This window comes from Notamacropus eugenii, chromosome 2 (genome assembly GCF_028372415.1).
Source record: "Notamacropus eugenii isolate mMacEug1 chromosome 2, mMacEug1.pri_v2, whole genome shotgun sequence".
Classification (NCBI taxonomy): Eukaryota; Metazoa; Chordata; class Mammalia; order Diprotodontia; family Macropodidae; genus Notamacropus; species Notamacropus eugenii.
The window spans coordinates 527,372,705-527,399,737 of NC_092873.1; the positions used below are offsets into that span (position 1 = coordinate 527,372,705).

General features: G+C 40.4%; 1 protein-coding gene across 2 annotated transcripts; it reads left to right on the forward strand.

Moving 5' to 3' along the window:
* The first annotated feature begins 1,277 nt into the window (after positions 1-1,277).
* On the forward strand, positions 1,278-26,421 carry DYNLT5 (dynein light chain Tctex-type family member 5). Of its 2 annotated transcripts, none has more exons than XM_072649766.1 (5): positions 1,278-1,528; positions 9,760-9,884; positions 19,888-19,979; positions 24,556-24,680; positions 25,520-26,421. In XM_072649766.1, exons 2-5 carry the CDS (start codon positions 9,772-9,774, stop codon positions 25,721-25,723), a joined length of 534 nt encoding a protein of 177 aa, XP_072505867.1. In that variant the 5' UTR covers positions 1,278-1,528; positions 9,760-9,771; the 3' UTR covers positions 25,724-26,421. The 2 variants fall into 2 exon arrangements, with proteins under 2 accessions (XP_072505867.1, XP_072505868.1); XM_072649767.1 differs by having other exon boundaries at positions 1,435-1,528; positions 9,744-9,884.
* The last annotated feature ends 612 nt before the right edge of the window (positions 26,422-27,033 follow it).

The window sequence follows — 27,033 nt, forward strand, 5'->3', positions numbered from 1 at the left end:
TGATTTGATCTCCTTGATGTCTAAGGGACTCTCAATAGTCTTCTCCCACCCCACAATTCAAAAACATCAATTCTGAAGCACTCAGCTTTCATTATAGCCCAACTCTCCCAGTCATACATTGCTACTGGAAAACCCATAGCTTTGATATGTGGCCCTTTGTTGGCAAGGTGATTTGCTTTTTAGTCTGCTGTCCAGATTTGCCAAAACTTTCCTTCCAAGAAGGAGCAGATATCTTTTAACATCATTGTTGTAGTCCCTGTCTGCAGTGACTTCGGAACCCAAGAATATAAAATGTGACCCTGCTTCTACCTTCCCAATATTTCTCCCATAAGCCCTCTTCTCTCTGATGCTGCCACCACCCTGGGGCATGACCAGGGTATCATAGGACTATTGCAATCGCTGCTTCTGCTGCTGGGTTCCCCAGTCTAGGCTCTCTCCCCACTCAAGTTCATTCTCCTCTCAGTTGTCAAAGTAATCTTCCTAGGAGACAACTGTCCGGATCACCCTCATTCAATGAATTCCAGTGGTCCTTAATACCTCCAAGATCAAATAGAAAATCCTCTGTCTGGCTTTTAAAGCTATTTGTCACATGGCCTCTTCCCATTTTTACAGTCTTCTTATTCCTTACACTGTCCTCCTTGCACTCTGCATTCCATCTGCCAGCATCCTAACATTTTCCCCCTGCCTGAAATTCTTCCTCTTCCTGGCTTTCCTGGCTTCCTTTGGGCCTCAGTTAAAGTCCCATCTTCTGCAAGAAATCATCCTTGATCTTGGTGCTGTCTCTCTAGGAAAACCTGCCTGGATGTTGAAGGCCCATGGATGTGTGTGTAGGAACTTCTTGAGAGCAGGGACTGTCTTTTGCCTTTCTTAGCACTTAATGTAGATTGACTGACTGAAGTATGTTTATGATTAGACAGTGGTCTGGTCGCTTGTTCAAAGTCCACCGGCACAGGTAGGATTTGGATCCAGGCCGGCTGACTGCAAATCTCTGAATATTTGAGGGGACTGATGGCTTTGCCCTCTGTTCTGTTTATCCCTGGACATGCCACCGTTTTGGGGGGAGGAGGGTTGGGTTAGGGTTAGGGTTAGTGCTAGGGGAAGAGCTTTCCAGGCAACCCTCCCAAGACAGAAGGCATTGCCCACACCTGACCCTGGGCTACGTCCAGGGTGCCCCAGGACCCGGAGAGGCTGTGCGGGGGGATAGGGGCAGGGGGCGGCCCCCAGGGCGGACCACCTGACTGTAGCGGGCGGGTCCAAAGGCGGGTTACAGCCCCCTTGTTTGGACTCGTATCCCTGGAGACGCTGAACCGCGGCTAGGCACTGCTCTTGCTGTGCCCGCCTCGGGAGGATCTGGGGAGCCCGGAACGTCCGCTGCCCAGCTTGCCGGCTGTCTGGGGTGCCCCAAGCTGGAACACTGCCCTGCAGTGCCGGGCAGAACTCCGCACCCGCGACCCTTGGAATCTGGCGTTGCATTAGGCGCTACTGCGCTGAACGGGATGCATTGCGTGCCTTGCCTGGCAGAGAATGAGTGAGTGTTTTTCCCAAACCAGCAATGGGGGACGAGGCAGAGTGGGAAAATGGAAGAGGGTAAAGCGCACAAGCAGCATGGAGGGGCGCGGTTGAGGTAGAGGGGAGCACCTATGGCCCTTAGATTCTTATATCGATCTCTCCAGCTCTGACCCCCTCATGCTCCCCACCTTCAGAAACGAAGAGCACTGACCCCAGCCCCTCTGCCCTCAGTCTGCCTCAGTGGAGACAGTCTGCCCTAGCAGAAAGCAGAGAAACTGAACTGCAATGACCTGAAACACTGCCGGGCACCCCTGGGATGCAGTCTGACCCTGGCAGAGCCGGGCAGGTCCCACCTTCAGGCTGGAGGCTGAGAACCCTGGACAGACCCCTTAACAATAACTAGCATTCATTGTTGTTATTCAATCGTTTTTCTTTCCTACTCGACTCTTCCCGACTCCTTTTGGGGTTTTCTTGGCAAAGATCCTGGGATGGTTTGCCATTTCCTCCTCCAGCTCCTTATACAGATGAGGAAACTGAGGTAAATAGGGTGAAGTGACTTGCCCAGGGTCACACAACTAGGAAGCATCTGAGAATCAATTTGAACTGGTCTTCCTGACTTCACCACCTAGCTGCCTCCCTTATAAAGTTCTAATTTCTCATCTGTAAAAACGATGGGGTTCAGTTCAATTTCTACACTTCCCTTCTGGCTCTAACTATATGCACCTATGATTGATTGATTATTTTCTCTTTGTATCACCAAGCATAAGGAGTCTAAAAGACCACTGAGTTTAAAGATAGCTGTAGAACTTTGGGGTGAGTGGGACGAGCAGAATGGACATACTATCTGAACCACCCAAAATGTCTGAAGACTTGATCGTTCAGAAAGATCATATAGTATATTAGTAAGAAAACTGCATTTGGTGTCTGAGCACCTGAATTGAAATCCCAGCTCTGACACTTATGACTTATGTGACATTGGATTTCACATTTCTGATCCTCAAATATAAAATGAGGGAGTTGCTAAATAGAATCCTATCTAGTGGAGAGAGTCCTAAAAGTCATATGATTTCCCTGGGTCTTACTCTCCACATCTGTAAAAATAATAGTTAATATTTACATAGGGCATTAAGATTTACAAAAACCTTTACAAATATTTAATTTGATCATCAAAACAACCCTGGCAGGCAGGTGCTATTATTATCCTCATTTTACAGAGGAGGAAACTGAGACAGACAGAGGTTAAGTGACTTATCCAGAGTCATCTGGCTAGCATCTGAAGACAGATCTTTCTGAATTCCCAGTCCAGTACTCTCTTCACTGTACCACCTAGTTGCTTACATACAAAAGTAGTGGGGAAAGGAGATGATGAGATTTGATCATCTCTGAGGTCCTTTCCCTCTCTATATACTAGTAAGGACCATGTATAATCCTGGGTACCATGTTTTGGGAAAGAGACATTGATAAACTGGAAGGTGTCTAGAGAAAGGCAACTTGGATCATGAAGTATCTCAAAATCGTGTGTTACAAAGACTAATCAAAAGAATTGAGGGTACTTCTATGTGAAAATAGAAAATATGGGGCTCTCATAATAAACCTCTACAAGGCCCTGAAGGATTCTCCTGTGGAGAAAGGAAGAGACTTGATTCCAGAGGGCAGAATAAGTAGAAAGACCTCAGAAACAAATTTCGGTTTAAAGTCAGGAAAAGCTTTTCTACCATAAGAAGGCTTCAAAGACCAAGCTTACTTAGGATCATGGCCTCCCCACTCATTAGACGTCTTCCTGGAAAAGCTGGGTGACAACTCATCAATAGTGCTTTGATGGGAATTGTTCTCATACATACTTAAACTGGATAGCTATTGAGATCCCTTCCATTCCTGAGATTCTATGAGAATGTGCTTCGAAATTCACCTGACTCCATTAATGAGATATATAGTATATAATGTGATTTGCTATAAGGCTACAAAAGATGGTAGTAATCGTAATCAGTTGGAGGGGATTCATGCCTCCCCTTTCCCTACAGGGGGCACCTAAGATCTAGGTGTTCTAGGATTTCCCAGCTAACAGGTGCACCTGGCTGCAAGAACTGGGAATGGGGCTGAATGAACCTTCATAGAAGCGTTCACTAGCCCTTTTTGCTCACCAAAGCAAGACGCCCCCAAGCACCTCAAATCCATTTCGCAGTTCATTATGTGAAAATATACAAGGCATAATGAAGACAAGTTCAGTTAAGGGGGACGGAGTTAGTTACTAAAGCGGTTGATACACAGGGTCTTATTAATGATTCCCGCCATCTGGGAGCTTCCTATTTTAGTTAATTATTCTTGTTAAATAGGTGCTAAATTCAATTGTTTCTACATTAGTAAAGAAGCAAATATGTTGTCAACATATAGCAAAATTTTAAATGGTATAATCTTTTAAAATCATAAAAAATATTTTCATCCTCCAGTGCTCTGGAAAAGGGACTTAATGGTCTTCCCTTAGTTATATGTCTGGACGCTGGAATCCCAAGAAACAGGCTAAGTAGAGCAATCCCCTCCTCTCAAGTAGAGCCCTCCACCATCACTGAGGATCCAAAAAGAGAACAAAAAGAGGAAATTGAATAGGAACCAGTGTCCAACTCTTCTTTTTTCCCAGGCACATCTTGGGGTTTCTGGAGACCTCAAAAGATAGAAGTCACAAGCTTTACTATGCACTCTTCCATTCAGAAATTGAGTGAGTTCTAGAACAATAGTCAGAAGCCTTGAGTTCAGATTTTGTCTTTGCTACATCTTAGCTATGTATCCTTGAATAGATCACTTAACCTCTGCCTCAGCTGTTCAGACACTCTAAAGCTGGGATATTAATATTTGTACTAACTACCTCAATGGATAGTTATAAGGATCAGATAAAATCATGAGATCAAAGATTTATAGCTAGAGGGAACCTGAGAGGTCATTTAGTCAAGCTCTCTCATTTTACAGATGAGGAAACTGAGGCCTAGAAAGATGAATGTAAAGCACTATATGAATATTCACTGTTATAATTAGCTACAAAGCTACTTAACAGAAACTTAGCATCTTTACCTCTTTATATCATAGCTGAGAGGAGTTGAGAGGAACCAATTCTATTTTTAACTTTAAAAATATTTTAAATTTGATACAGCCAGAATAACTCCATTTTTAAAAATAATCACTCATATTGTTCAAGCTTTTTTAGTTAAAAAAGCACTTTTCTTAAAACAAATCTGTGGTATAGTCAAAACAATATTAACCTCATTTTACAGAGTGTCAGGGAGATCATCCTGCTTATGGCCACAAGTTCAGGTAAATAGTCAAAGGTCACACAGCAAATAAATAATTTAGTCAGAACTTGAACTCAGACTTTTTGACCACTGCTTTGGGCTACCTCTAAGGAAGAACATCTGAGGAAACCTCATGTATAAAGTTTGCTCAGTGCCTGGAATGTAGTAAGAACTTAACAGAGACTTTCTCATTTTTTCCCTCATTCTATGTGAGAAAATGGAAAGAGTACAAAATTTAGAGTCCCAAGATCTAGGTTTTAATCCTGACTCTTCCATTAAGAAATAATGTGGTCAGGTGGAGCTAAGATGGCAGAGTAACAGCATGCACTTGCTAGCACTCTCCTCACAAACCCAGTCAAATACCTGTAAAAATGACTCTAAACAAATTCTGGAGCTGCAGAACCCACAGAATGATGGAGTAAGACAAGTCTCTAGCCCAAGACAGTCTGGAAGGTGGCCAGGAAGTGTCTATCTCACCGTGCTGGGAGCAGAGCACAGTACAGCATGGACCACATCAGCACAGAGAGATGGGATATGAGCAGGTGTTGGGTAGACAGAATCTCAGGCATCTGTGTCAGTTTCCAGACTTCATAACCCCAAAATTCCAAGGACAATTCGGAAGGTCAGTGGAAAAAACCAGCAAGCCCAGTGTGAGAGAGTAGAGTAGACTCAGGACTGTGGAGGGGATGGAGAAGCACTCTGAGAAGGAGCCCATGGCAGCCACAGCAGGAGCAGGGGCAGTGGTAGAACAGCGACTGTTTCTGAATCTCTAAGTCCACAGATTGGGGGGGAGGGGGGATTGAGAGGTTAACAGTACACCTTTCTCCCCCACTGGAAGCACAGAATTGCCTTGACAAAGAGCTCAAAACTCAAGTAAATCGCTGAGAGAATGAGCAAAAACTGGAAAAAGAATCAGCCTATAGAATCTTACTTTGGTTACAAGGAAGACCAAAGTATTCAATCAGAAGACAACAAAGTCAAAGTTCTTCCATCCAAAACCTCAAAGAAAAATATGAATTGGTCTCAGGTCATGGAAGAGCTCTAAAAGGATTTTGAAAATCAAGTAAGAGAAGTAGAACACAAACTGGAAAGAGAAATGAGTGGTGCAAGAAAATCATGAAAAATGCTTGCTAAAGGAGAGCCAAAAAATGCTGAAGAAAATAACACTTTATAAAATAGACTAACCCAAATGGAAAAAAAGATCCAAAAAGCCAATGAGGACAAGAATGCCATAAAAAACAGAATTGACCTCATGGAAAAGGAGATCCAAAAGCTCATTGAAGAAAATAATTCCTTAAAGATTAGAATGGAGCAGACAGAAGCTAATGACTTTATGAAAAATCAAGAAATTATAAAACAAAGCCAAAGGAAAGAAAAAATATCATAAAATGTGAAATATCTAATTGGAAAAACAACTGACGTGGAAAATAGATCCAGGACAGACAATTTAAAAATTATTAGACTACCTGAAAGCAATGATCAAAGAAAGAGACTAGACATAATCTTTCAAGAGATTATCAAGGACAACTGCCCTGATATTCTAGAACCAGAGGGTATAATAGATATTGAAAGAATCCACTGATTGCCTCCTGAAAGAGATCCCAAGAGGAAAACTCCTAGGAATATTATAGCCAAATTCCAGAGCTCCCAGGTCAAGGAGAAAATATTTCAAGCAGCCAGAATGAAACAATTCAAGTATTATGGAAATATATAATCAGGATAACACAAGATCTAGCAACTTCTACTTTAAAGAATCAAAGGGAGATAGAATTAAAGCCAAGAATCAGCTACCTAGCAAAACTGAGTATAATATTTCAGAGAAGGTCACTTAATGAATAGAGGACTTTCAAGAATTCTTATTGAAATGACCAGAGCTGAATAGAAAATTTGACTTTCAAACACAAGAATCAAGAGAAGCATGAAAAGGTAAATAGGAAAGCGAAATCTTAAGGAACTTATTAAAATTGAACTGTTTGTATTGCTACATGGAAAGATATTTGTTACTCTTTAGACTTTTTTTCAATATTTGGGTAGTTGGAGGGATTATATACATATAGACAGAAGGCTCAGGGTGAATTGAATATGTAGGGATGATATCTAAAAAATAAAATTCAGGGGTGAGAGAGAAATATATTGACAGGAGAAAGAGAGAAATAGAATGAGGCAAATGATCTCAATAAAAGAGGCAAAAAAATTTTTTTCAATGGAGGAGAAGAGGAGGGAGGTGAGAGGGAAAGAATGAATCTTACTCTCATTGCATTTGGCTTAAGGAGGGAATAATATGCACACTCAATTTGGTATGAAGTTCTATCTTACACTACAGGAAAGTAGAGGGGAAAGGGAGCAAGGAGGGGTGAGGGGATGATAGAAGGGAGGGCAGATGGAAGGAGTGGGTAATTAGAAGTAATACTTTTGAAAAGGGACAGGGTCAAAAGAGAGAAGAGAATAGAATAAATTGAATAAATAGATAAATAAATAGAATAGGATGGAGGGAAATATAATCTTTCACAATATGACTCTTATGGAAGTGTTTTGCATAACTACACATGTATAACCTGTATTGAGTTGCTTGCCTTGTCTGTGGGGTTGGGTGGGGAGGGAGGAAGTTAGACTGGCTGGAACTCAAAGTTTTAAAAAATAAATGTTAAAAATTCTTTTTACATGCAACTAGGAGATAAGATATACGGGCAATGGGAAAATAACGTATACAGTCAATGGGGTAAACAGGCAATGCCCTACAAGAAAATAGAAGGGATGGGAATAAGAGAAGGGAGGGTTGTGATAGAAGGGATGACAGATTGGGGGGAGAGGTAACAAGAATGCCCACTGTCTTGGGATGAGGGAGGGGAGAGATGGGGAGAAAATTTGGAGCTCAAAATCTTGTGGAAATGTCTGATGAAAGCTAAAAATAAATAAATTGTAAAAGGAAAAAAAGAAAAAAAAAGAAATAATGTGGTCAACCAAGTTGCTTTTCCTCTCTGGGTCTCCTTTTCCTTCTTTGCAAAATAAGGAACCATCTCCAAGGTCTCTTCAAGCTCTTAAATTTAGAAGCTACTTTGCTTCTTAAGTCCTATTTAAACATTTTCATAAATGTCCATTTTCCTTCTGAGAAATGTTTTTTCCTATTATGATGAAGTAATTGAAAATATCTTCAAATAGTAATCTAAACTGGAGAGTATCCAGAAAAGGGAGACCAGAGTGATGAGGGACCTCAAGTCCATGCCATTCCAGAATAAACTCGAAGAGTTAGGGATCTGCAGAATGAGCCAGAGAACATGGCCAACCACTCCAATATCTTTGCCAAGAAAACTCCAAATGGGGTCAGGAAGAGTCAGGACTAAAACAACCAAACAACCATCCAGAGGAAGAGAAGATTGTGGCTATCTTCAAGTACTCGAAGCTATGTCATTTGGAAGAGGACTCAGACTTCGTCATCCCATCTCCCAAGGACAGAGTCAGAAGCAGCACCAGGAGCAGTAGGTGGAAGACGGAGAGCAACAGATTAGGCTCTATGAGTTGTGGGAAGGGAGATATACTAACAATTAGGACTATCTAAAAGCAGGATGGGCTGCCTTGGAGGGCAACAGGTTTCCTCTCACTGGAGAGAGGGGAGAAGAGAAAGAGAAATAGAGATGGAGAGAAAGAGATAGAGAGACAGAAATATTCAGGGAAAGAGAGAGTTGATTAAGTATTTACTGTGAGTCAAGCACTGCACTAAATTCTGGTAATGCAAATACAAGCAAAAAAGAAAAAGAAAAAGAAAGACAATCCCTGTCCTCAAAAAAATCTACATTCTGAATGGGGGAAATCAAACAAACAAGGGATTTAAAAAGCCAAAGAGAAGGAAGTAGGGGCCAGAGGTGGGGGAGTGGTCCAGGCGATCAGGTTGAGCCAGGTTTGAAGTGAGCATGACAGTGTGTGTTCTTCCTCAAATGGAAGCTCTCTGAGGAGGAGTCAGAATGTTCCAACGGAGAACTGATGGTTACTTTTCAGAGATGTTAGAAAAGGGGCAGGGGGATTCTGGCTCAGATGAAAGTTGGATTTGACCTCTGAAGTAATTTCCAACTTTCAGATTCTGTAGTTTGTAAATCTGATCTACAGATAAATCAATTAACAAACATTTATTAAGCCCCTACTATGTTCCAGCCTCTGGGGATTCAAGTACAAAGAATGAAACAATCCGTACTTACAGGAAGCATATGCCAGTGGAAGACATAAGAAGTATTTATATAAGTAAGTGCAGAATAAATATAAATGGAAGGAATGCAAGGTAATTCAATAGAAGGAGGAGGGAGCACACTAACATTTGTTGGGGAGGGCATCAGGAAGGGCTCATGTAGTGTTCAAGCTTAGTTGGAAGGAAGAGAGGGATTGTAGAAGCTGAGGGGGAGGAAGAAGTGCATTTGGGGTGGTGGGGAGAAAGAGACAGAGAGTAAGAGAGAGAGAGAGAGAGAGAGAGAGAGAGAGAGAGAGAGAGAGAGAGAGTGCCAGGGCAAAGGCACAGAGAAAAGAGAGAGTGTTGTGTATAAAGAACAGAGAGATTTGTCTAGATCCTAGAGAACAGGAAGGGAGATGATATATGATGAGACTAGAAAGATAATTTGGGGCCAGACTATGAAGTGCTTTAAAAACTAAGCAGAGTTTCTATTTTATCCTGGAAGCACTAAAGAATCACTGATGTCTATTGAGTAAAGAAATGACATGGATGCTAATGGACTACTCTCTGACCTCAGACACTTAACAGCTAGTCACTTAACCTCTCTCAGCCTCAGTTTCCCCTTCTGTAAAATGAGGTGATAGTAACACCAGGTTCTCTCCAGCACACACACTCTCACCCCAGGCTGTTGCAAAAACCAAATGAGAGAATGTATTCCAGCACTATAGGAATATCAGTTATCATTACTATCAACGCTAAAACCCACCTGTTTCCATATTTCCTTTCTACTGTGTTAGACATTTCTTTCTGTAGGTTCTGATCAAGATGACTGAGGTTACCAAAGACAAGGCTTCTAGGTTACTGAAGAAAACAGGCAGCATGCCATCAGTGAGCACCCCAGATATCAAAATGAAGGAGATCCACAGCCGGGCCAAAGAGTGAGTAACCAAGTCTCTGCTCCATTTCCAGTATTAGATCAACAAGGTTAGAGTGCTGATCACATGTTTCCTTCTATAGGTAGAGCATGCTAAATATTAAAAGATGGTATTAATATGGAGTGCTATGAAAGCAATATTTAATAAAAGGTGGGAGTTAAGTTGTGAGGTGCTAAACTGATGAGCCACAGAAGCTTATTAAGTATAGGAATTACATGGTTGGAAGTGAACTTTAGGAAAATCATTTTGGCAGGGAGGTAGCAGAGATCAGTGGAGTGGAACCCAAATAGAAAGATACCTCCCCACCCATCTCTACTGGTCACATATTGACTTAGAAAATGACATAATAGCATTATCTACATTCTATTGTGTTTTTCTTTATTTTGTTCAATATTGCTAAGCTGTCTGTTCTCAGGAGAGCTGCAGACCCCAGTGTTGTATGTTTGACATCTCTAGCATAGGAAGAAGAGAAAAAAGGTCCCTAACTAGGAATGGAAAGCACTAAGTATCCTTTTACATAAAATCCAGGTAACCAAAAGGCTCCTATACCTACAATTTGTAGCAGAGGGGTATGAATTGCCTTCTGATCTTATAAGATAGACAAACGACAAGTAAAAAGTCTGATAAAATGATTACCAAAGAAAATAGCCTCTAGAATATCCCATAGGGTTGTTGTCATCCAATAGCATCTCTATCTCCAAATTACTTTCCTTGACAACAATACAACTGATGTAACTGATATTTACAGAAATAATTCATTGTCAGAGTATAGAGCCCCAAGTGCCTTCAGAAACAAAGGAATACATTTAGGTTTAGTGCATTTTCAGCATGAAGTATATTTTATTGCAATCTGATTATTTTAAAAATGAGAGGCAGCATAAGGAGAAAAACATAGAAGACTTAAGAGTCAAAGGACCTACATTTGCACGCCTCTCTATCATTTTTAGCTAGGTGACAGTGGGAAAGTCACCACCTTAAAGTGCCTCAGTTTCCTCATCTGTTATTGAGGTGAGGACAATAATGACTACCTCTCAGAGTTGCTGTGGTCAATAACATGAAAATGTTATATTGCTGCTGCTGCTGCTAACCAGGTTTACCCATTCCCCACTCTAAAAAGAGAAGCAGGAGATGAGAGTTCAATATTTGGCCAACCTTGGGTCTTAGATTCCACACTGCAGGAACTGTCCATGGTATTGGCATAGTCTTGAATGAAATCTGAAACACAGAGGTTAAGTTACCTTCCTAGAGTAACCCAAGATCCGCAAGCAGAGAATGTCTGCTGAGCTTGCCAACTCTGAGTTTACCACAAGATTAGGCTACAGGTGAATGACTGTAAACATAGACAGTCAGTTGAGACCAGAAGGATAACTAGCAAAAATAAGCATGGTTCCTCAAAGCTGCCCCTTCCACACTCTGCCAACTCCCAGCCCAGCAGCTGAATGACGGAGGAAGCAGATTCCTTAGGGGTCAGTCAAGTCTTGGGATATATCAGTTGGTTTTCATGGAATTAGAATCATAGTATCATCACTCTCTGGAATGATTTCCAATTTACCCTGCACATACAGGCCATCCCCAAAGTCTTGATGTAATTTTAAGCTTTAAGGTTTTTCAAACGCACCATCTTTTGAGATACCCTGTATATCTTGTATGCAATGCCTTATAGGTAATAAATAAATGCTTTGGACTTGACTACCCTGACTTAGAATGTAAGGGAATTTAGAGACAATTTAGCCTAACTGAATCCAAGGGAGGTGAAGAGACTGGGACCAGGTAACACAAGTATCAAGTATCAGAGGTGAGATTTATACTGAGGTAGCATGACTCTAATGTCAGAGTTCTTTCCATTAACCTGGGCCCTGGTAACTACCTGTGTTGTTTTTTTCTCCTGTACAAACCCAACCTGTTTTACTGTTAGTCATTCACATTTGTCTGATCAGAATAATTAATATTACATTGAGAGGCAGTAGAGAATGGGGAATGGAGTATTGCCCTTTGAATCCAGAAAAGCCTGGTTTAAGTTCTGCCTCTGATCACATGCTAGCTGTCAACCTTAACCCCTCAGGGAAGAAGAAATTGGACCTCAGAGAGAATGGCCAGGCACACCTAACACTTTGCTGATGGAGAGGGTATGAAGGCTTTGAACCGAGATAGGGAGAAAATAATTTACACCTGGTTTTACTGGGATTCTATTAAGTCTATTACTTAAGATTTTCTAAAATCTCCCTAAGACCTGTAGATGCCTTGTGTGGAGGGAGCTATAACAGTGACATAAAGACAATGGACATTTCTATGACCTTTTAATTTTCAAAGCACTTGACACACATTTTGTGCTTTGAACCTCTTTTGAGTCTTGAGAAGGACATAGTCCATATTTGTTAGCTGGATCTGTGATTTCTTCATTGTAGGGAACTCACTGGCAGGGAAACTCCTTCAGCAAAACAGATCAGAAGCTCAGCTGTTTTGGGGAGTTTCCAGGAGCACTAAGGGGTGAAATGATTTGCCCAGGGTCACCCTTAACACCAGTTAAGTGTTAGAGGTGAGATTTGAACCCATGTCTTAGTGACACTAGGTCTAGTGCTCTACTCACAAAATTCATGCTGCCTCTTGGAACTTATATGTTGTTGAAATTATTTTTTTGCTAAGGCCCACTTCCTCCTTATCCAGTTTTCAATGGGGGTTTGGGAATAAAGGGAGCCCAGGGCTAGGGGTTCACCTTGCCATGAAAACCAGAGTAAAGTTCCCTTAGAAGTCCTTCCTTGGACTGATTCTTCTGGATTAACTCAAATCAATCATCTAATCAATCAATCAATTAATTGGCATTTGTTAATCTCATCCAATGAGCCAGGTGCTGAACTAGGTGCTGGTGGTACAAATATAAAGAAAGAAATAATGCTCATATTCAAAGATCTTAAATTCTAATATAAGTGTGTGCAAAATAAATATAAAGGGAGTAAATATGAAATAAATATAAATTTTTTAGGGAGGGGAGCACTTATGTTTGGGATGAAATCAGGAAGCATTACTTGAGCATTCCATTGAACTTAGAGGAAGGGATGGATTTGTTCCTCAACAGAATTATAATTAATAGACCAGAAATTTCTTTGTTGGCAAGATTTTAAAAAAAAGAAATCCAAAACCTTCTTACCTTGTCTTAGAACAAAGCACTTAGAGTACCTGGCTATCCCCCCGGATGACAAGCTATCACTTTCCCTGAGGAGTTGGGATGACTTTAGAAAGTGAGTCCACTGGGTGGCAGCATCTCTCTCTGGTAGCTGTAACCCCTGCCCAAAGTCTTCAAGGGCCATCTTAAAAGAGCCATTCAACGGCATTTTGTGGAGAAGAAGACTCCCAGGAAGGCACTCTACCTGTTTTACCCGATACTTCAACTGGTGTGATAATATCCAACATTTCTATATCTTGTTTTAAATTTGGCAAATCATTTTACATATATTACCTTACTTGATCTCCACAACAACCCTGGGTGGTAGGTAGGATGTTAATTATCCCCGTTTTACAGATGAGGAAACTGAAGCTCAAGGATAAGGAATTTGCCCAGAATCACACAGTTAGTAAGCATCTGAGGCAGGATTTGAACACGAGTCTTCCTAATTCGCTGCCTCTACTAAGAATAGATATAGGGAGAGGAGCCAAGATGGCAGAGTAGAAAGATACACATATGCTAGCTCCGAACCCACAGCCCATAAAATACCTGTAAAGAAGAACTCCCAACAAATTCTGGAGCAGCAGAAGCCACAGAACTATGCAGTGGAGGAGATTTCTGTTCCAGAGAGACCTGAAAAACCGACACCAAAGGTCCCTCAAATACCAGACCCGGAGCAGAGCCCAGCCCTGCGTTGGCCGCAGGGCACCTGAGGGGAGCAGATCCGAGCAGGCTTCAGGGACAGAATCTCCAGTGGCCATGCAGGTCCCTCCACCCGCAGGTACCAAAGGTCAGTGAGAGGGTCTTTTCAGCTCCCCGAAAGGGGAGCAGGGTGTCCCCATAACTCAGGCCCCCTCGGGAGGCAGCAGTGGAGGCAGCAGCAGACAAGGGCTCCCAAAGCAGGCAGGAGCGTGGATCCATTGTTGAAGGGCTCCACATAAACCCCCTGAGGGAACTGAGCCCCGTGAGGCAGCCCTGCCCCTACCTGAGCACCTGAACTTAATCTCACACTGAATAGCAACTCTGCCCCTGCCGAAAGCCCTGAGGCTGGGAAGCAGCATTTGAATCTCAGCCCCTAAGCGCTAGCTGAGCGGATCTGCAGGCGAGGTGGGTGTGGAGAGGACACTCAGAAGTCAAGTAACTGGCTGGAAAAATGCCCAGAAAAGGGAAAAAAAATAAGACCAAAGAAGGTTACTTTCTTGGTGAACAGATATCTCCTCCCATCCTTTCTGATAAGGAAGAACAATGCTTACCATCAGGGAAAGACATAGAATTCAAGGCTTCTGTATCCCAAATATCCAAAATAAATATTCAATGGGCTCAGGCCATGGAAGAGCTCAAAAAGGATTTTGAAAATCGTTAGAGAGGTGGAGGAAAAACTGGGAAGAGAAATGAGAGAGATGCAATAAAAGCATGAAAAGCAGGTCAACACCTTGCTAAAGGAGACCCAAAAAAATGTTGAAGAAAATAACACCTTGAAAAATAGGCTAACTCAATTGGCAAAAGAGGTTCAAAAAGCCAATGAGGAGAAGAATGCTTTCAAAAGCAGAATTAGCCAAATGGAAAAGGAGGTTCAAAAGCTCACTGAAGAAAATAGTTCTTTCAAAATTAGAATGGAACAGATGGAGGCTAATGACTTTATGAGAAACCAAGAAATCATAAAACAAAACCAAAAGAATGAAAAAAATGGAAGATAATTTGAGATATCTCATTGGAAAAACAACTGACCTGGAAAATAGATCCAGGAGAGACAATTTAAAAATTATGGGCCTACCTGAAAGCCATGATCAAAAAAAGAGCTTAGACATCATCTTTCATGAAATTATCAAGGAAAACTGCCCTGAGATTCTAGAACCAGAGGGCAAAATAAGTATTCAAGGAATCCACTGATCACTGCCTGAAAGAGACCCAAAAAGAGAAACTCCTAGGAACACTGTGGCCAAATTCCAGAGTTCCCAGGTCAAGGAGAAAATATTGCAAGCAGCTAGAAAGAAACAATTCAAGTATTGTGGAAATACAATCAGGATGACACAAGATCTAGCAGCTTCTGCATTAAGGGATCGAAGGGCATGGAATAGGATATTCCAGAAGTCAAAGGAAGTAGGACTAAAACCAAAAATCACCTACCCAGCAAAACTGAGTATAATACTTCAGGGGAAAAACTGGTCTTTCAATGAAATCAAGGACTTTCAAGCTTTCTTGATGAAAAGACCAGAGCTGAAAAGAAAATTTGACTTTCAAACACAAGAATGAAGAGAAGCATGAAAAGGTAAACAGCAAAGAGAAGTCATAAGGGACTTTATTAAAGTTGAACTGTTTACATTCCTACATGGAAAGACAATAATTGTAACTCTTGAAACTTTTCAGTATCTGGGTAGTTGGTGGTATTACACACACACACACACATACACACACACTGACACACACATAGAGAGAGAGACAGAGAGCACAGGGTGAATTGAATAGGATGGGATCATATCTCAAAATTATGAAACTAAGCGGTGAGAGAGAAATATATTGGGAGGAGAAAAGGAGAAATGGAATGGGGCAAATTATCTCTCATAAAAGAGGCAAGCAAAAGACTTTTCAGTGGAGGGAAAAAGGGGGGAAGTGAGAGAAAAAACATGAATCTTAATCTCATCACATTGGACTAAAGGAAGTAATAAAATGCACACTCATTTTGGTATGAAAACCTATCTTACAATACAGGAAAGTGGGGGAGAAGGGGATAAGCAGGGTGGCGGGGGGGAGGATGGAAGGGAGGGCAGTGGGAGGAGGGAGCAATTTGAGGTCAACACTCTTGGGGAGGGACAGAATCAAAAGAGAGAATAGAAGCAATGGGGGGCAGGATAGGATGGAGGGAAATATAGTTAGTCTTACACAACACGACTATTATGGAAGTCATTTGCAAAATTACACAGATATGGCCTGTATTGAATTGTTTGCCTTCCCAAAGGGAATGGGTGGGGAGGGAGGGAAGAAGAGAAGTTGGAACTCAAAGTTTTAGGAACAACTGTCGAGTACTGTTCTTGCTACTAGGAAATAAGAAATATAGGTAATGGGGTATAGAAAGTTATCTTGCCCTACAGGACAAAAGAGAAGATGGGGATAAGGGAAGGGAGGGATGTTAGAAGAGAGGGCAGATTGGTGATAGTGGCAATTAGAATGCTCAGCATTTTGGGGTGGGGGGAGGGGAGAAATGGGGAGAAAATTTGGAACCCAAAATTTTGTGGAAATGAATGTTAAAAGTTAAATAAAGAAATTTAAAATAAATAAAATGCATAGAAGAGAACAGAAGGGAGGTCAGGAGGAAATACAGACAAACTGGATAGTTTTGAAAGGTGCTTTTTGAAATCATTACATATTTAAAAGGAAAATCAAGCTACATATAATAGAGATTTACAGTTTCTTACAGTCTTCTTTTCCTGTTTTATTTCGTACGTAGAAATGCTCATTTGATTTGGTGTTTAGTCCACAACAAAAAAATAAATAAAACTAAAGAAGAGAGAATCTTTGTTCTGACCTAGATTTTATAGATTGTTGTTATTGTTATAATTGTTGCTGTTTTCCTTGTTATTAGATTCAATTACATTTATTTTTTTAAAAAAAGAATAGATATAGATCTGGAGATGCGAAGAGAAAGCCACAACAGCCCCTTCCCTCAAGGAGTGTACAGTGGAGGTTCAAGCATGCAGATAAATCAGTAAATACATGATCCATACAGAAGAGATGGTAGCCTTAGAGGGGTTGGCAAGAGCTGAGGGACCCTGGAAGGCTCCTTTACAATTATAGCTGTCCCCAAGTCGAAGGAACTGTCCCAGGAGATAGGTGCCTCACTTAGAGCCAGAAGGACTCTAGAGCTCATCAAATCTCATGTCTTTACAAATAAAAAAATTGAGGCCCAGAGAGGGTAGCAGGATTGAACGAGATTTTTCAGTTCAAAGTTGGCAGAGTCAAAAGATGAACCTATAGGTTGATAACTTGGGAGCTGAAAGACATGTTATAGATCACTGAGGCTAGTCCTCTCTTTTTACAGATAATAAGCTAAAGCTGAAAGAGATGAATCTGCTTCCCCAAAGATGGATACTAAGTAGGAGGGCTGGGGTTTGAAGCCAAAGTCTGAGACTTCTAATACATCACTGAAGCCCCACCTTTCCACATTGCTGCCTTCTTTCTCTTTAAGTAGCCATGACTAATATTTTATTTTTGTTAGTTGTGCATTGATAAATAAATATTTATTAATACACACACACACATACCTGCCTTGGGGTCCAAACATCAGGAACATAAAGAATAATTTTTCAGTACCTAGACCCATAATTCCATCCGTGTACACTGAAGGATCACACAGATGGCTCTGGAAGTGACCTCATAGACCATAGAGCACCTCCCCCCTCATTTTACAAGAAGAGAAACTGACACCCAGGGAAATTAGATCACTTGCCCAAGATCATACCAGTAGTAATTAAAAGGACAGTATTAAAATCTAGGACCTCTCCAAGTCTAGTGTGCTTTTCCACTGTATCTTATTGCACAGAAATACATATAACATTTATATATACATGTATATATGGATTTAAATGTTATATATGAATGTGCATGCATATGTGTATCACAATGCATTGTGTTGTATATTTGTGGATAGGTGTGGATATAAAAGCATATATGTGTGTTCTGTGGTTATATTATATGTCTATATTAGGTTGTTATTTACATGGGTATTCTGTATTTATATGTTTATGTGGAGATATAAATGTGCATATGTAAGTCCCTTTAAGGCAGGTGCTGTTTTGCCTTTTTCCTTTTATTTCTGGTGCCTAGCACAGTCTGTGACAGGTGCTTAATACATACTTGCTGATTGTCAATGGATTAATTGGATTAATTGTGTGTATTGATATGTATAGGTAGATACATATATACACATGTACATGTACATGTACATGGCAGATATTCCGTTTATGTGCAACCATCCTTTTTATTGTACTGTATTATGGAAATGCTTGTTTGGTTCTGGGAACTGAAAATCAAATAATTTTTTAAAAGATCACTACACAGAACTTAGACAAGCTCTAATAAGCTATTTAAAATACCCTGATTTAATTCATCAACAAAATGTTGACTAGATTGAGTGGAATCATTCATTTAACATTAATTTCTTCAAGTTCAAATCAATTTGTGAAATATTTTCAACAGAAAAAGCTGAAGTAGTTAAGAACTCCTTTGATGGATGCTAGTATCAACTCAGATTACCAAATCTAATTAATTTTTTTTTACAAACGTGACTATAAGTCTTGATTCTTGTTCTTGGAGGAATATACTTACAGATACTTTAATTTTTGTTCCATTTAATCTGCTTTTGTCATATACACTTTTTAATGGTGTGGTATAGAGTCTTCAATGTGAACTGAACCGAATTAAAATGTAATTGGAAAATGTTTAACAAAATAACTCAAAATGCAATAGAGCATAGATAATGCTAAATTTGTGTGTGTATGTGTGTATAACTAATATTTTTAAAGAGTTCATTCAAAGTCAGTTTATTCAATACTAAAATTATAAAGAGCAAGCAAGTCCTTTGCATTCCTGAAGGACCAATGCCCATGAGTATAACAGAGAACAATCATCCCTACCTCCTGTTTAATGAAAACTCAGACTTCACCAACCTTGAAAAGCCCTTTTTCCACTCACTCCCACTCTATTCTCTCTCCCCTCTTTGAAGTGACACTCTAGCTTCCCTCACAGGTGGAGCAGGGTCAGTGGGACCCATTTGGAGGCTGCCATGAAGCCGTGTCCGTTGAGGCTTACCTGAACTGGGGCGGGGCTTGGGAAACCCACTCAGTGCCTCCATCCTTGGATCTCCCCTCCCAGGTCCCCACCTGGGTGTGCTCATATTGCCTCAGTTGCCCAACCAAATAGCCTTTCTCAATGGTGAAAAAGGTCTTGGGTGTTCATTGATTTAGATTGAATTGTGGTTTCTCATTGTGGGTGTTTCTGACTCCTCTTTCAGCACCAAAGAGTTTTTTGTAAAGGATTTATTGTAATAACTTTAATTCCTCCACTGTTCTCCAGGTGATGGTTCTGGACTCTCATGGACCTCCAGTTCTATGTCCTAATACTGTTGATGATCTCTGCTCTAAGCACCTTTAATGCCTTTTGAAGAATCACTTTACATCTATGAATTCTTTTGCTTTGTAAATGATAAAAATACTCAAATAATGCAATGTTCATCAGTGTGGATGTACCCTCCAGTGATGTCAATGACAAGTCACTCTTGCATGCCCACTCTGGGCAACTCTCATTTGGGTCTTTGCATGCATTCACGACAGGGAGTTCCCCCCAATAAGCAAGGGACCTCCCTCAGTCTCCTACCATTTAATTACATCAGTGAAGCTCCTGGGCTGTTCAGCAGTTACTGCATGACCAGACGATCTTCTTTTTCCACCAGACATTTGTCTGATGGCATCTTTTACTGTTATCTTTTTTGTAGTAAATGGTGGAGCATTATACAGATGGAATAGAAAAGGATTTATCCAAGACTCACCATGGGCAGAGAACCACGCTGGGCACTGGGCTCATAAATAGACATTGGTATTGTCAAGGAGCCCAAACTCTAATAAAGGAAAACAATGCCTAGAGAAGGCCTTGTGATCCTATTCATTTTATGGCAGATGGAATGAATCCTTGCAGGTCATATTTGAGTTTGGGTGGGGAAAGTCCTAGAGCAGATGGAAACACGAACTATTCTTGCTTAGAACTTTTTTAGCAAAAGTGGAAACTTTGGTACATTTGGAGATGCTTTCTTCTGTAAGGATAATAAAAGAAACTCTCTTGTATTCTTGTTCTTAGCTCAGTAAGTACTGTGTCCTATGTTGATGAGCCCAGCCACCATGATGATGCTTCCCGCCCTGCAATTCAGATGGAAAACACGTATCAGCTAGGTATGCTTCACCGTCTTCCCCCTCCCTATTTGGATCCCTAACTTGGGAACTTCTTTTATTTATTTGAACTTAACTTTTATTTTGAAATGTCACTGTTACCTAGTACTAATTACCCTTGGGAAGGATGTGAAATAATCCAAAGTGGGCCTGGAAGATACTGTACAAGGACCTTTTCATCAAGAATAGTCCCAGATCCCATTACATACAAACTGGCCACAAATGAGCACCTTTTCCCTCTCCATGATCCTAGAGGGCATCCATTTTTTGGAGCCCACTGTAGAAGTTTTGAAATCTGATTTCACTGCTCCCCAAGAAAAAGAACACCCAGAGAAAGAATGGTTCTTGCCAAGGACCCAGGAGGAGTAAGTCAAAACTTGGGCTTTGGAATTAATTTCAGTGTAGATGGTTACAAAACAAGTTAGTTTGGCTGTAGTAAGGTTTGGTGTCGATCACTTAATAAATTACAAAATCAGCCAAAAAAATCAAATTTCTCTTTTAGAATGTGTGTCTGAGTTAGTTCTTTCTCTTAAAAAAAAGAAATAAAAGACAAGTCAAAGAGATCTCTTATCCGTTTGAGAAGTCTGTCTGTGGAGTTAAACTGCATGAGATAAACAACATTAGAAATGTCAACATTCATTTCCTTCCTTCATAGCCTTTTAGAGGAAATCTGTCCTGAATTAATCCTTTTATGAGAGCAGCGAAGTTCTGCCAAGCTGATTTTTTTTAGTGTTTGACCAGCCATCTTTTTGTTGCCAAATCGGATCTTGTATTTCCACTTAAACACATCTCTGTTTGCATTTTCTACGTGCTTCTTTGCTTCTGCTAAACAGATGGAGCTAGTGCTCCATCCACATGATGTGGACACAGCTGGCCTATTCGATGGAAAGAAAACCAATCTGATTAGGTGTTTGTTATGTAAGGGAAAACTGAGACCAATTATTAAAGGGAATTGTTTGCTATCCAGCAATTTGTGTTGGCATCACATAAATACAAGTTCTCTGTTTAAAGAATTTCTGTTATGTCCATAGGATCCTAGATGGGAAAGGAAGATTTGTGGCCACATAGTAGGGAACTGATCAGTCAATGAGCATTTATTAAATGCCAGGATTCAAAAGTGGATAGAACATTAGAGTAAAGGTCCATCTTTAGCAGTCTGATGAAACCTAAGAATGCTTTCCCTGAATAATGCTTTTAAATGTACAAAACAAGATACATATATAAATAAACTACATTTTTTTCCCAAGAAATTCCTATTTATTCATATTGGGCACAGGTCCTCAAAAAGGTGTCAGTGATGGCATAAAAATATAAACGTATTTAAATACATTTTATTTCATATATTTAAACACAATCAGTGTATTTTATTGTATACATTTTAAATGTTTTACATTTTGTATATGTTCAATACATTTTATAACTGTATTAAATCAATCAATATATTTAAACATTTGAATGTATAAAATAAAATACATATAAAAATACATAGGATGACAAGAGCAATTCTATTGCTTCTCTCCAGTTAAGGGCCCTCGGCAAGGGCCGCTAAGCTCATGGGAACTCAGATCCAGCTTAGAAGTTTGGAGCTGATCGCAGCAAAGGTCTCTGGCTCTGCCTTTAGAATAAAACTTCTAAAACTAAGCTAGGTAGAGCTCACGTTTAAGGTTTCCCCAAAATGTGGGTTACAAGGTTCTCTCCAAAAAAAATGTGTTCATTGTGCAATATCCATATGCCCGATAGGACAGCTACTTCTTTCCGCACACTCACACTCCATAGGACTTGCATAAGACCCATCAAATTCACTATAGTCCCATTTTCCAGTAAAGACCACTTGTGAAACAGGACAAGTATTTCATATGCCTACCAGGGACAATATTACTTAGGCAAATGATAAGGACCAGATCTCCTGTATCAGAATGTCCCAGGTCTACCCAGCAAATCTGAATATAATACTTCAAGGGGAAAAATGGTCATTCAGTAATATAGACGACTTTCAAGAATTCATGTTGAGGAAAAGACCAGATCTATATTTAAAAATTTGACTTCCCAAGGCAAGAATCAAGAGAAGCATGAAAAGGTAAACAGAAAAGAAAAATCACAAAAGACTCTCTAAAGCTGAACTGTTTACATTACTACATGGAAAGAAAATATTTTTAACTCTTGAATCTTTTCTCAGCAGAGATTGGAGAGATTGTATACACACACACACATACGCATAGATAGATAGAGAGTACAGGGTGTGTTATATCAGAAGAGATGATATCCACACGCAAAATAAAATAAAATAAAAATTAAGGGGTGAAGGAGGAAAATTCTGGGAAGAGAAAGGGAGTAATGGAACGGGGCAGGCTATAACTCATAAAAGAGATAAGAAAAATCTTATTCAATAGAAGAGATAAGGGAGAAGGGGAGAGGGGGAAAAATAAAGCTACTCTCCTTACATGTAGTTGAAGGAGGGAATCTCATGCTCACTAAATTTGTTATGAAAATTTATATACACCACAGGAAAGTAGGAGAGTAGGCGAGAAGTGGAGCAAGGGAAATGTTAGAAGGGAGGGCAAATGGGAGAAGGGAGTCACTAGAAATAAACACTTTCAAGAAGGGACAAGGTCAATTGTAGGGGGAAAATAAGGGGAATAGGGTAGGTCAGAGGGCAATATAATTAGTATTACACAACATGATTATTATGGGAGTCTTTTGTGAAACAACACATATTTAGTCTCTAATGAATTGTTTGCCTTCTCAGTGGGGCTGGGGAGGGAGGGGGGAGGGAGAGAAGTTGGAATTCAAAGTATTAGAAACGAATGTTGAGAATTTTTGTTGCATATAATCAGGAAATAAGAACTACAGGGATAGGGGTATGGAAATTTATCTTGCCCTGCAAGAAAGGAGAGAAGATGCAGATAGGAGAGGGGTGGGGTGTGATGGAGGGGAGGGCACATTGAGGGAAGGAGTAATCAGAATGCAAGGTATTAGGAAGAGGGGGGAGGGAAGTGATGGGGAGAAAAATTGGACATGTTACAAAGTGAGGTAAAAGCAATTAGTATTAAAACAATAGACTGAATTAACTACTGAGAATAAATCAATGACATCTTTAGTTTGGAGAAAAGAATTTCAGTCTAAATTCCCTGGAGGAAGGTAACCTCGGGTAAAATTTGGCATTGATGGAAAAGTCAAGGTTTTAATGGTAAATTAGATTTTATGATTGCCATTTAATCAGAAACTAGAAGATGTATAGAACGACACGTAAGCCACTTAAGACCTGCCTCAAAAAATTTTCCTTAGCCAAAGTGAAACTATAATCATATTTGAAACCTGGTTATTGGAACTTGCCATTTTTAGATGCTATAGGACTATTAAGTGACTGTTCTTCCAAGTCTAACTCCAGGTATGGGTAGCAAGAAAGGCGATCTGAGCCTCCAATACATGATGCCAGTAAGCCGATGAGATGCTAGTAGGAACTGAATAGGTAATCTCAAGGGAAGGGTGGGAGAGCAGCTGTTCAGCATGGGCTGAGGTGGGATTCTCCTGATTCAGTTTCCCCACTGACACCTGGCGGACTGTAAGCCTGACTGAATGCAAGTGGATAATCTAATGCTGCCTGGAACTGACATGAAGTTCGGGAGATATTGTATCCCTGCAATGTCCTGAGTATTGGTGGCAATTTTCTATAGTTAAAAGGTTTGTAAGCTTAATACCAGATCTATTCAATTATAGATTATTGGTAGGGGAACATCCGAGGTTGTCTAAAATTAAGCTATTAGGCATAGGACTTTAGACCAAAAACAATAAGTTAGGGTCCTTTAATTCTTAGCAATACTGTGAAGACAATTAGGTCAAGAGCTTGTGAAGTTAGCAACATGAATATTATTTGTGTCTCAGTTGGTTAATGTTTAAAAAGAATTCTTTTGTGGTCCATATTGTAAATGCTTTACAAAGAAGTATCACCTGACCAAAAGTTCGAATTGCTTTATCTGTTATAAACTGTGTTAAAAATAAATAATAATAAAAAAACAAAAAATTAAAAAAAATGTCCTAGGTCCCTGGATTTGAGAGCTGAAGGGATCTTGGTATGGTGGGAAAGAGCACTGAATGTGGAGTGACTTGACTCTGCTACTTACTACTTATTTAACTTTGCTACTAAATACCCCTTGAGTAGATGAGGAAGCTGAGGCGCAGAGAAATGGTAGGGCTTCCTGACTCCCATGCCAGCACTTTGCCCACCATGACCCTGAGCTGGCTCCATGTTTACAGTTGTTTCTGTGCTGCCCAAATGGATCCTGTTACCCAGGATGTGTTGTCAGTGATTGGTTGCTTAAACATGAGAGCATGCTTAGGTCTTCCTCCTCCCCTCCCCTCAATGTGACACATACACTGCCAAGTCAAAAACTTGGATTTTTGGAAGCAAATGAGTCCTCTCCTTGAGGTAGTCTTTCCCAAAAGCTCAAGGTCCTCACTGCTAGTCACACTTTATGAATCTTTTGATGACTATATGGAAGAGAAAAAAATATTCAAAATGTTCTTTAAATGATGGTGAAAAAAAGATGTGCTTTGGATATTAATATGTTTCTCCTTCCAGGCCCTAGCAAATGTTTCCCCGTGGATGTTGTCAATCATATTTTGAAGGATGTACTAACTAATTATCTACAAGAAGAAAAATATGAACCTGAATTGTGTAGACAGATGACTAAAACAATAGCTGAGGTAGGTTACTGGCATATCTGAACTGCACACGTAACTTAGGAAGGCCTTCTAAAGAAGACAATATTTGTATTTAAGAAATGAACAATCAGTCATTAGCCAATCAACTGGCACAGTTAGGGGGGCTGGTACCATAGGTTGGGATCTGGGGATGCAGAGATGAACAAGAAGCCACACCTCCCCTCACGGAGTTCCCACCAATGTCTTGGGAAGACAATATCTTAGATATTATTAAATTACAAGATTACCATGAGCTATAATGGCAAATTCTATAATAAATTCATTATAAAATTTAATGATATTTTAGTGGAAAAAAAATTTCACAAATGAATGAAGAAAATCAGCTTTGTTAAGAAGATTGCCTGTGGCTACAAATGAAAGAAGGCTTAGTTCCCTCAGAGCCCAGAAAAAATGGTCATGAAGCCTTCGTTGACCTCCCTTCCTCCCCACCTCAGCTTCTAAGATCTCTCTGCAAAATCACCTTTTATTTACATTCCGCTTATAACTTGTGTGTGATGAATTTTTCAGACACAATTGTCAAAAACCAACTTATTATATTGGGGATGGAAATGGGGATAAAATCATAGATTTGGGGGCCATTGAAGTGAGTGCTTACCTTAAAAGGCATTTCAAAAGACTCACATGAATTCATATATATAAAGTTGTATGGAAGCCTCAAAGGGCTACATCCAAGTCAGGAATTGGGGTGAACATGACTAACATCTCTACAATTTGTCATCCCACCTACAGCAATGATGCTGAAGTTATGTTGATTCGGTGTCAGGAAGAGCCTGAGCTTGGCAAACTTGCTAGGGGATCAGCGATTGTGTGTTTGCTTCTAGGTTGTTAAGGCCCGGGTGAAAGACCTCATGATCCCAAGGTACAAACTCATTGTGATTATCCACATTGGACAACTGAATAACCAAAGCCTACACATTGGGAGCCGATGTCTGTGGGATGATGCAAATGACACTTTTGCGTCCTTCGTCTTCAGAAACACATCTCTATTTGCTCTAGCAACTGTCTATGCCGTTTATCTCGAATGACAAAAAGCCTCTATGTATTAAAAGTAGGCTTTTGAGTGACATGTTTCAGTAAAGATACCAATGCACAGTTTGGGGCTGTACCTAATTCAATTTGATTTTAAAAATACATTAAGTGCCTGCTGTATAATTCTCGGATCCTGGATCAAAATACTTTACTGTAACGATCTCCAAAATATTAAACAGTAGTATCGTACCCTGAGCCATGGAAAGACACACATGAGTGCAGGCAGGCTGTAACACATAACCAGCAGTGAGCTCCAAAGTGAGACCTTTGTATGATACAAAGAGAAGATGGGCCAGTCTCATGGCGATGGCCAGAGGTCCTTCCCTGGTACCCCTGGAATGGCAGAAGAAAGTGAGAATGCTCTCCAGGACTTTGAGCAGACTTACTGGGGCAAATGTCTGGGAGGAAGCAGATCAGGGTCGCCATCTGCATCACTAGAGAGAATAGCCAAGTGGATGAGATCACAGGTCCCATTGGAGGAATGGATTCTGTGCTAGACACTAATAACGAGGCCAAAAGATGAGTCTATTTCCTTAAACAGCTTGCATTCTGCTAGGGGCAGTACTGGGAAGTAATGAGAATAACAAAGATGACTGCATTCTATTGTGCTTTACAAGTATATCTCATCTGATCCTCACGACAACCCTGGGATGTGGATGCTATTGCCATGACCAAATCCCATGTTCTTTCTGCTTTATCACACTGCCTCCAGAATAAATAAGTGAATGAACTACATTAAAGCTCTCTGTTTTTGCAATATCTTGGGGGATGATTCAGCAGGATGGGAGGGAGGGACTTGACTCATGTTTCTAAAAGTCTTGCTTTGACTAGATTGATACTTTTGTTTCTTCCACAGACAGGGGTTCCTGCTGGAAAGTATGTTTTAAACCAGATGACTGAAATTCTTTACTAAGCTCTGAGAACAATCACCTCAATTTTTCATTAAGGGGAAGATGTTACTTCTCATATACCAGCAAACACCTAGCCTGGGGCTCTGCGAGCATTAACTTCGGGGCCACAATGTCCCCTGCATGCCTCTTTAGTGGTGGTGCTGGCTTCCATGTTGCCTGCCAAATGAACTGGGCAATTTTTTACTAACTCTGGTGTTAGGCACCTGACAGGAGACGCTACTGAGGTCAGATTCATGATGATCAGCCTGCTGATCATGGAGCTGCAACTAGAAACTTTCAGTGGCTTCATGCATTTTACAAAATATCATGAATACTAAGTAGCAGCTCTTCAATACTGGAATCCATAAGTGACTGTGTAAGCACTAAAGGAAGGCCCATGACATTAAATATATATG